Source organism: Carcharodon carcharias, chromosome 12 (assembly GCF_017639515.1).
Source record: "Carcharodon carcharias isolate sCarCar2 chromosome 12, sCarCar2.pri, whole genome shotgun sequence".
NCBI lineage: Eukaryota > Metazoa > Chordata > Chondrichthyes > Lamniformes > Lamnidae > Carcharodon > Carcharodon carcharias.
The window spans coordinates 67662335-67673017 of NC_054478.1; the positions used below are offsets into that span (position 1 = coordinate 67662335).

General features: G+C 42.8%; 1 protein-coding gene across 1 annotated transcript in view; it reads right to left on the bottom strand.

The window, feature by feature from the left end:
- LOC121285234 (polypeptide N-acetylgalactosaminyltransferase 5) overlaps positions 1-2557 on the bottom strand; it is an 87431-nt gene extending 84874 nt beyond the window's left edge. Inside the window, exon 1 of the mRNA XM_041201579.1 lies at positions 1116-2557. Coding sequence (XP_041057513.1) covers positions 1116-2557 — 1442 coding nt within the window. The remainder of the gene's footprint in view (positions 1-1115) is intronic.
- Between the last annotated feature and the right edge of the window lie 8126 nt (positions 2558-10683).

Here is a 10683-nt window from a genome sequence, read left to right on the forward strand (position 1 = left end):
TTGGCTAAGGGCATGGCAAGTTCTGGAGCATCGCAGGGATCAGTGCTTGGGCCCCAACTATTCACAATATGCATCAATGATTTGGATGAGAGAACCAAATGTAATATTTCCAAGTTTGCTAACGAGACAAAACTTGGTGGGAATGTGAGCAATGAGGAGGGTGTACTGAATACAATATTCATCTCCTTATTTAAGGAAGGATGTAAATGCTTTAGAAGCAGGTCAGAGAATGTTTAGTAAACTTATACCAGGGATGGGCAGGTTGTCTTATGAGGAAACACAGAACAGGATTTTAAAAGAGTAAGAGGCGACTTGATTGAAACATTTAAATGCTAAGGGGTCTTGACAGGATGGATGTGGAGAGGATGTTTCCATTTGTCGAGAATCTAGAACTAGGGGTCACTGTTTAAAAATAAGGGGTCGCCCAGTTAAGACAGATGAGAAGAATTTTTTTCTCTCAGAGGGTAGAGAGTCTTTGAAACTCTCTTCCTCAAAAGGCAATGGAAACAGGGTCTTTAAATATTTTCAAGACAGAAGTAGATAGATCCTTGATAAATAAGGGGTGAAAAGTTATCAGGGGTAGGCAGGAGGTTAAAATCAGATCAGCCATGATCTTATTGAATGGTGGAACAGGCTCGAAGGGCCGAGTAGCCTATTCCTGCTCCTAATTTGTACGTTTGTATGTAGTATAAATTTCAATTATTGTTTACAGTTAAATAATCATTACCATATATTGCAGTGGATTGAAATATTTCTAGCATTTGAAAATACTTTTACGATTTGAATTCCTCCCCACCTCAAGCTGATGAGTTTACATGCAAAAATGTTCTAACAAAAATTGTAACTGAAGCTATACAAATCTCAGAAAAAATACTTGATTTGCAATAGGTCAATATAAATTTAGGATGATTTAAGAGTATAGAAAATGATAGTTACAGCAACAAGATTCTAGAAATAAAGCAATAAGTAACAAAACGAATGTGAGTGATATAGACCATGAGCTACATACCTACCAAAATATATTATATAAACTGACAGAGAAACAACTGAGATTATATATTTAGGAAATTATGCACGAGTAAACAGCAGTGCTTTGCATCTAATAACAATCTCACCCTTCAGGTCTGGTATCCGGGATAGCCCTGTCCAGTGGGATCATGTTACTGAGATATACGTTGAAATGTCCCTCATTCCATTTTTCCTTTGCTAATTTTTCATGTTCCTTTGGCACAACTGCCTGCTGCCCAAATTGGCCAATGGCTTCAGGATCACGAGGTGATATAGTCATGTCAATATCTAAAACCTTGTGTACTCCTACAATAGAATCTAAGTTAAAAACTGGATGATTTAAAATGTTGCCGACTCTCTGTAGATCACTTGTTTCATTGATGTTAGGAGTTAATTTAACCCCAATATCTTTCGAAAAGCGTTTTCCCTCAATGACATATGTCTGATTTTTAAATTCTACATTGTTTATTGCTGTTTTATTCGTTCCAAAGACAATCCGTGTTTTTGTGGCATTGTTTAAACCACTTAAAACTGTCTTTTTTAGTTCAGATTGTTTTAACACATCTTTTATATCAGTAATATTGACAGATTCATTTTTTGTTTCATTCCATACTTTAGGTCCGGTAGATGTTTTCCCATCGGATTGCTTTACTGTCTCATTGACCACTACCGCCTCAATATTTGGATCGACTGTCTTGAGAGATGAATTCGTTTGGCTCCATTCTTCCAGCGCGGTTTTTTCAGAGTTCGCTACCGCTTTGTGCGGTCGGGAGACTCGAAAAAGCTGGGAATCAGGAGCGGCCGCTCCCGTGCGATTGCTCTCGGGCTTTACCTCTGCCGCTCTCGCGCTTTGCTGCCATTTTTCTTTGGCCAACCTGCCGCGTTCGGGCTGGGGTTGAAGCTGGGACTCTCGTCCAGCGGGAGCCACCCGCTTGGCCGTGACGTCCCCCCCGCTCAGGGGCTGCAGGGGTTTGCGGGGAATAGGCCTGTGAACCTCGGGCACCTTTCCCGGCAGCAGGGCGGGGTGAGAAGGCAGGTCTCCCAGCCGGAAGCGGGGCCGCCAGGCGGGAGTCCGGACACCGCCGCCGTGTCGATCGGGCTGGGGAGCCGTTGGCCGATTCCGGAATGTTCCAGGGGGCGGGGGGAGGCTGCGGCCGTTGGCCGGGGGGCGCGTGCCCGCTCCCGCGCGACGTTTCGCCAACTTTCCCTCAATTTGCCGCCTATCGGCCGCCTGCAGCCCGCCGGCAGCGGGGTCACCAGCCGGGGCTGAGTGGTTTCCATGGAGAGTCCGCCGCCCGGCGTCCCCGGCAAACCCGACAAGGTCTCCGGCCCTTTTCCTGAACATCTTGTGCAGCTCCTGGTCTTGCAGCACCTTCGCCCTCAGCCGCTCCAGCCGCACCAGTTCCTCTTTGGAAACTCTACTGTTGATCTCGGTGAAGGAAAACCGCAGCGCTGCCATGTCAAAGATCAGCCAGATAATCGAGGCGCCAAAGATAATGGCCAGGATCCTGCCGCTGCCTCGAAACAGTTTCCTCATTTTATTTATCATTTATTGCCTTGATTTTACGTGGGGTGACCCCTTACTACTCGTCCTTCCACACGATGTGGAGATGCCCCTTTCTCCTCTTCCCTTTCTGTGCCTTTCACATTCGGTCCCTGCCTGCCTGCGTGGCATTTCAACAACTGGCTTCCCAGGAGCGATCCAACTGCAACGCAATGATAGTTTGGAAAGTGTGCAAAAACACACCAGCATACCTAACATCTTCAAACAGAACAAATATTTACAACCACTTAACTCTTAAAGCGAATGTTCCAACCATTGTTCCTCCTTTTAAGGTGCACTACAGAAAGTCCACGTGGCTAAGTTTATTCTGCTTGTTGGGAACACAGAACGATCTTCAATGAAACTCAAAAATTGTAAATTATATCCCAACTTTGTGCGTCATTGGAGTGAACGTATTCGTTCCCTCTAATACTGTTTCTATCCTTAGTTGTATTTGATCAACGAAACGTCGGAAAAACTTTGAAATGCAGAGAAATACGAACTGGTTTATTAAGTCGTAGTTTCTTTAGTTTGAGCTCACATTTTGTGTAATTGCTACCTTTTCAAAGTTTTATCAAACGTTTACTGTATTAAGAAGTAGAACGTCCCTCCAGGTATTTGAAAAAGATGTTAATTTAGAGACACCAGCAGAAGGGAATCAAGAACTATTGAGTTCATTATTTTATTCTTAACCATTAGATTACAAAAGTTTAAATTAGTACAGAGTGGGGTGAGAGGAGGCATTAATTTAATTCAAAAATAATTAAGACAAAACTCAATGGTTACTTAAGATACAATAAGGACACAGGGCAGGTAATGTGCTACAACTACAGAATGTGGGGGCTCCTGGAGGCCATTGAGATCCAGGGCAAACACATCTGCAGTGAGGGGCTGTAGCTTGAGGAGCAAATTTGGCACAGACTAATTAAACTGAAGGCAGAACTATGGCCATTGCAACAGGTCAGGAAGTGGAAATCCAAAACAAAAACAGAATTACCTGGAAAAACTCAGCAGGTCTGGCAGCATCGGCGGAGAAAAAAAGAGTTGACGTTTCAAGTCCTCATGACCCTTCAAAAGAACAGTGGAAGTGGAAATGTTACCTACACACTTTGTTCCAGGAGGCAATCACACATAGGGTCTTCTGTTTTTTGGTCACTGTTCAGGGACAGGAAAGTGTAACTGCAAATGAGGCAGGCAAAGGGATCAAGAAGGTAGAAATTCAGGTGCCTCAGCCCTTGCAATTGTCCAACAGGTTTGAGGTGCTTGCAACCTATACAAAAGAGAGTGGGGACTGTAGGGTGGATGATCAAACTGACCATGGCACAGGAAGCCATCGGGAGGAGCTAACAGGAATGTAGTGTTAGTAGGGGACAGTATAATGAGGGAGATAGACACAGTTCTCTGTAGTCAAGAGCAGGATTCCAGATGGCTGTGTTGTCTGCCTGGTGGCAGGGTTCAGGATATCTGCTCTGGGTTGGTGGTTGTAGTCCACATAGGTAGTACTAAGAAGGACATTCTGCTTAAGGAGTATGAACAGCTAGGGGCTAAATTAAAAATCAGAACCTCAAAAAAGATAATAATCTCTGGATTATTACCTGAGCTGAGAGTAAATTGGTGTAGGCTAAATAAGATGAGGGTTAAACGCATGGCTCAAAGATTGATGCGGGAGAAATAGGTTTTGATTCCTGGTGCACTGACATCAGTATTGAATAAAGTGGAAGCTGTACCATTGGGATGCCTCACCTCAATCATGCTGGTAACAGTGTTTTGGCGAGTTCTAGAGTTAGGGCAGTAGAGGGCTTTAAACTAAAGCTCTCTCTGGGATGAGGAAAGATGTGATAAGCTAAAGAAAGAGGATAAGATAAGAGAGCAGGATAGCAATGAGGGAAACGGTTATCAGAGTGTACAAATGTAAGACAGTGTACCAGCAGTTAAGGCTAGAGATTGCGAAAATAATGAGAATTAAAGCCACTTCATCTGAATTCATGCATCGTTCACAGTAAGGTAGATGAATTGATGGCACAAATAAAAGTAAACAGATATAACTTAATTGCCACTGCAGAGACATGGTTGCAAGGTGACCAAAGTGGGAACTAGAAGTTTAAGGGTATTCAGCCTTCAGAAAGGCTAAGGAAAATGGAAGAAGAGGTGGCCTTTCACCGTTAAAAGGATAAGATCAGTATATTCGTGACAAGAGGATGTTAGATCTGAAGATCAAGATGTGGAATCTGGGTGGAACTAAGAAACAGAAAAGGGCAGCAAATTTTGGTAGGAGTTGTTAATAGGCCACCAGATAATAGTGGTAATGTAGGGCATGGTATCAATCAGGAAATTAGAGGTACATGCAACAAGGGTAACAGTAATCATGGGGGATTAAAATCTACATAGACTGGGTAAACTTTAGCGCTAATGCTGAAGAGCACAAATTTCTGGAATGTATACATGATGGTTTTCTTAGAACAGTATGTTTAGGAACCAGCCAGAGAACAGGTTATCTTAAATCTAAACAAAGGAAACAACAAAGGTACGAGGGGCAAGTTGGCTGATTGGGGAACAACGTTAAAGAAGTGTGACGGTAGACAGGCAATGGCTTGCATTTAAAGAGTTAACATGGTTTACAACAAATTTACATTCCTTTAAGGCACAAAAAGCCAGTAAAAAAAGGAGATTCAATCATGGCTAACAAGAGATTAAAGATTCTATTTGGTCAAAGGAAGATGCAAAAAAGTTGCCAAAAGTAAATTTGAGGATTGAGCATTTTAAAATTCAGCAAAGGAGAACCAAGAAATTAAAGAGAAAATAGAATATGAAAGTAAACCAGCAGGGAACACAAAAACGCTTCTATGGGTGTGTAAAAAGGAGAAGGTTAGTAAAGACCATAAGACATAGGAGCAGAAATTAGGCCATTCAGCCTATCGAGTCTGCTCTGCCATTCAATCATGGCTGATAAGTTTCTCAACCTCATTCTCCTGCCTTCTCCCTGTAACCTTTGATCCCCTTACCAATCATGAACCTATCTATCTCGGTCTTAAATACACTCAATGACCTGGCCTCCACAGCCTTCTGTGGCAATTAATTCCATAGATTCACCACTCTCTGGCTAAAGAAGTTTCTCCTCATCTCTGTTCTAAAAGGTCTTCCCTTTACTCTGAAGCTGTGCCCTCGGGTCCGAGTCTCTCCTACTAATGGAAACATCTTCCCCACAAACACTCTATACAGGCCTTTCAGTATTCTGTAAGTTTCAATCAGATCCCCCACTCATCCTTCTAAACTCCATCGAGTATAGACCCAGAGTCCTTAAACCTTCCTCACATGTTAAGCCTTTCATTCCTGGGATTGTTCTCGTGAACCTCCTCTGGACCCTCTCCTGGACCAGAACATCCTTCCTGAGATACGGGGCCCAAAATTGCTCACATTATTCTAAATGTGGTCTGACCAGAGTCTTATAAAGCCTTAGCAGCACATCCCTGCTTTTATATTCTAGTCCTCTCGAAATAAATGCTAACATTGCATTTGCCTTCCTAACTACCAACTCAACCTGCAAATTAACCTTAAGAGAATCCTGGACTAGGACTTCCAAGTCCCTTTGCACTCCAGATTTCTGAATTCTTTCCCCATTTAGAAAATAGTCTATGCCTCTATTCTTCCTACCAAAGTGCATGACCTCCCACTTGCCCACGTTGTATTCCAGCTGCCACTTCTTTGCCCATTCTCCTAACCTGTCCAAATCCTTCTGTAGCCTTCCCGCTTCCTCAATACTACCTGTCCCTCCACCTATCTTTGTATCATCTGCAAACTTAGCCAGGATGCCCTTAGTTCCTTCATCTAGATCATTAATGTATAAAGTGAAAAGTTGTGGTCCGAACACTGACCCCTGCAGAACTCCAGTCACCGGCCGCCATCCTGAGAATGACCCCCTTATCCCCACTCTCTGCCCCTTGCCAGACAGCCAATCTTCTATCCATGCCAGTACTTTGCCTCTAACACCATGGGCTCTTATCTTACTGAGCAGCCTTCTGTGCAGCACCTTGTCAAAGGCCTTCTGGAAGTCCAAGTAGATAACATTCATTGGCTCTCCTTTGTCTAACCTACTCGTTACCTCCTCAAAGAATTCTTACAGATTTGTCAGGCATGACCTCCCCTTGATGAAACCATGCTGACTTTGCCCTATTTTATCATGCACTTCCTATTCCGAAATCTTATCCTTAATAATGGACTCTAAAATCTTACCAACAACCGAGGTCAGGCTAATCGTCCTGTAATTCCCCGTCTTTTGCCTCACTCCCTTCTTAAACAGGGGGGTCACATTAGTGATTTTCCTCTGGGACCCTCCCTGACTCGAGTGATTCCTGAAAGATCACCACTAACGCCTCCACTATCTCTTCAGCTATCTCCTTCAGAACTCTGGGGTGTAATCCATCTGGTCCAGGTGATTTATCCACCTTCAGACCTTGCAGTTTTCGTAGCACCTTCTCCACCATACTCACCTCTTCCCCCCCCCACCACCGACTCTCTTGAACGTTAGGGATGTTACTTGTGTCTTCCACTGTAAAGACTGACGCAAAGTACCTATTCAGTTCCTCCGCCATTTCTTTGTTCCCCACTACTACTTCTCCAACGTCATTTTCCAGCGGTCCAATGTCCACTTTTGCCTCTCTCTTACCCTTTATATATTTAAAAAAAACTCTTGCAATCTTCTTTATTACTGGCTAGTTTACCCTCATATTTAATCTACTCCCTCCTTATTTCTTTTTTAGTTGTCCTCTGTTGGTCTTTGTGGGCTTCCCAATCCCCTGGTTTCCCACTGCTCTTTGCCGCATTGTATGCTTTCTCTTTAGCTTTTATGCTGTCCATGACTTCCCTTGTCAGCCATGGTTGCCTGGTCCTCCCTTTAGTATGCTTCTTCTTCCGAGGGCTGAATTTTTGCTGTGTTTCCCAAATTATTCCCAGAAAGTCTTGCCATTGCTGTTCCGCTGTCTTTCCTGCTAGGCTCATCTCCCAGTCAATTCTGGCCAGCTCCTCCCTCATGCCTCTGTAGTTGCCTTTATTCAACTGTAATACCGTTACATCTGATTCTAGCTTTTTCCTCTCAAACTGCAGGGTAAATTCTATCACATTATGGTCATTTCCTCCTAAGGGTTCCTTCGCCTTAAGTTCCCTTATCAAATCTGTCTCATTACACATCACTAAATTTAGAATTGCCTGTTCCCTAGTGGGCTCCACCACAAGCTGCTTCAAAAAGCCATCTTGTAGACTTTCCGCAAATTCCTTTTCTTGGGATCCACTACCAACCTGATTTTCCCAGTTTATCTGCATATTGAAATCCTCCATGATCACTGTAACCTTGCCTTTCTTACACGCCTTTGCTATCTCCCAGTGTATCTTGTGCCCCACATCCTGACTGCTGTTCGGAGGCCTGTACATAACTCCCATTATGGTTTTTTTACCTTTGCGGTTCCTCAAATCTACCCAGATTCTACATCATCTGACCCTATGTCATTTCTTGCTATCGATTTAATTTCATTTCTTACTAGCAAAGCAACCCCACCACATCTGCTAAGCTGCCTATCTTTTCGATAGGATGTATATCCTTGGATATTTAGCTCCCAGTCCTGATCCCCTTGCAGCCATATCTCCGTGATGCTCACCACATCATACCTGCCAATTTCAATCTGCGCCACAAACTCATTTACCTTATTTCGTATACTGCGTGCATACAGATACAACACCTTCAGTCCTGTATTTCCCATTCCCTTTCTCATTGTCGTCCCTTTATCTGATGTGCTTGAAGTTAGATTCCTAGCCCTTTCCAATCACTCTGTCCTATTTTGTGCTCTAGAGACTTTAATAGCCTCTCCTGGGCACTCCTTTCTTTTCAGTTTTTTCATAATTTTCCATGAAGTTGAATCCACCCCATCACATGCTAACCTGCTGCTTTGTTTCCCATTAGTCTTACTTCTTGGAGTTTTACCCTTCCCTACCCCCCACTTTCTAGTTTAAAGTCCTGTTGACCACCCTATTTACCCTATTCGCTAGAACATTGGTCTCAGATCAGTTCAGGTGGAGACCGTCCCAACAATACAGATCCCTCCTGTTCCAAAACTGATGCCAGTGCCCCAATAAATGGAACCCCTATGTCCCGCACCACTCCTTTAGCCACATGTTTACTTCCCTTATTCTTGCATCCCTATGCCAATTTGCACGTGGCTTGGGTAGTAATCCGGAGACTATAACCCTTGAGGACTTTGTTCTTTAATTTAGTTCCTAGTTCTTGATAATCCCCAAACAGGTCCTCTTTCCTAGTCTTACCTATGTTATTTATCCTGACGTGGACCACAACAACTGGATCCTCCCCCTCCCTCTCCAATATCCTTTCAAGACAGTCAGAGATGTCCCTCACCCTGGCACTGGGCAGGCAACATACCATGCGGGACAAATGATTAGCCATGATCTAGCTGAATGGTGGATCAAGCTCAAGGGGCCGAATGGCCTACTCCTACAAGCCTATGTGCAATTGCAATCTGGGGATGTAAAATGGTTGTTCAAGGATCCAGTGTCAGTATTCAATGCCAAATGTAACTATCGGCAGCACAATTAAGTGCGTAGTAAATCTTCCTTTTCTCTTCCTCATCCTCTAGAACACTGCACAGCTGTGGGACTTTTCCATTTTCCCATCAGCCACATAGTAGCTTCCAAGTGACATTGTAAAATTAGGCAGTTTTTTTTCCCCAACTCTGTATCGATGCGCACCAGGAGATGGAGCGAGACTGATGAAATTCACTTCACCAGGTACCAGACAGAGGAACTTTCATGCTATCATTCTGGATTGGATTTAAATCCATGTCTGAACAATTAAACAGCATTTTGTTATTGACAGTTGATTCAGTTGGTGCTGGTGATGCAGGTTTTATTTTATTAAAAGGTTCAGCCCACGTTCAGTTGGTATCACTCTTGCCTCTGTCAGAAGGTGATGGATCCAAGATCTACTCCAAAATCTTCAGCACCATTGTCCAAGTTAATACTTCATTGCAGTACTGAAGGAACACTGCACTGTTGGAAGTGTTATCTTTCAAATGAAACAAAAAACATCTGCCCTCTTAGGCAAATGTAAAAGATCCATGAAACTTTGAAGAGCAGGAGCGATCCCCTGGTCAATATTTATTCCTCAACTATAATCACTAACAAATTTTTTGGCCATTTCCACATTGTCATTCTTGGGCCCTTGTGTTTTCTACATTTTCTAAAACATTGACTACAATCTTAAAAGTACTTTATTGGATGTAAATTGCTTTAGGATGTCCTCAGGTTGTGAGAGGTGTTATATAAATGCAATTCTTTAGGTCACTGACATGTCATTTTTTTCAAAAAACTGACAAGGCCTTCAGTGAAGCATTTGATGTGATTTAGGTCAGTGTGTTAATATATTTGGAAATCAGAGCCTGTTTGGCAAACATTTTTTCATCAAAGCATTTCCATTAACATATATATTGAAAGGATAGGATAGATAATAGAAAAGGAATAACAAAATGCTAAAAAAAAAGCACAACTCAGCACACCTATTAAAATACTAAACATGTAATAAAATGCCTAAAGATTAAATAAACAATCTAATACAGAATTCCAGAAGCTTCTTAGAAGTTTTTCCATTATATTTTCTCACCCTGCTGTGAGGCATCAGTGGCATCTTCCATTTTCCCTGCTCTGTTCACAAACTTCTTTGACCATATTTTCCCACTGCTGACACCACAGTAACTAAAGCACTCTCCCTCCAGTGTTCCAATTCCAGTCACTGCACGCCATACATTATAATTAATGCAACAGGTAGATGGCACTGAATGTTTGTGATGTATTAAATGGACCCAAGCCAGATGATGAAATATGAAACAAGGCACAGATCCTTTTCTTATTAGAAGGTTACAATAGCATTACAGATCCTTATTACTAAACAAGTGTCCCGGCTGACTATTTTTATATTCTCTTTTGAATATCTTCAGCTGTCTCTCACGGTCAAGGATGATTTGCTTCAACACTAAAAATGAGTTCTCAAGTAACAGAAGAGTCCAATGTGCGACCTACAGTCTGCCACAGGTGAGGCAGATGGTGTTAGGGGGAAAAACAGGTCAGTGGGGTGC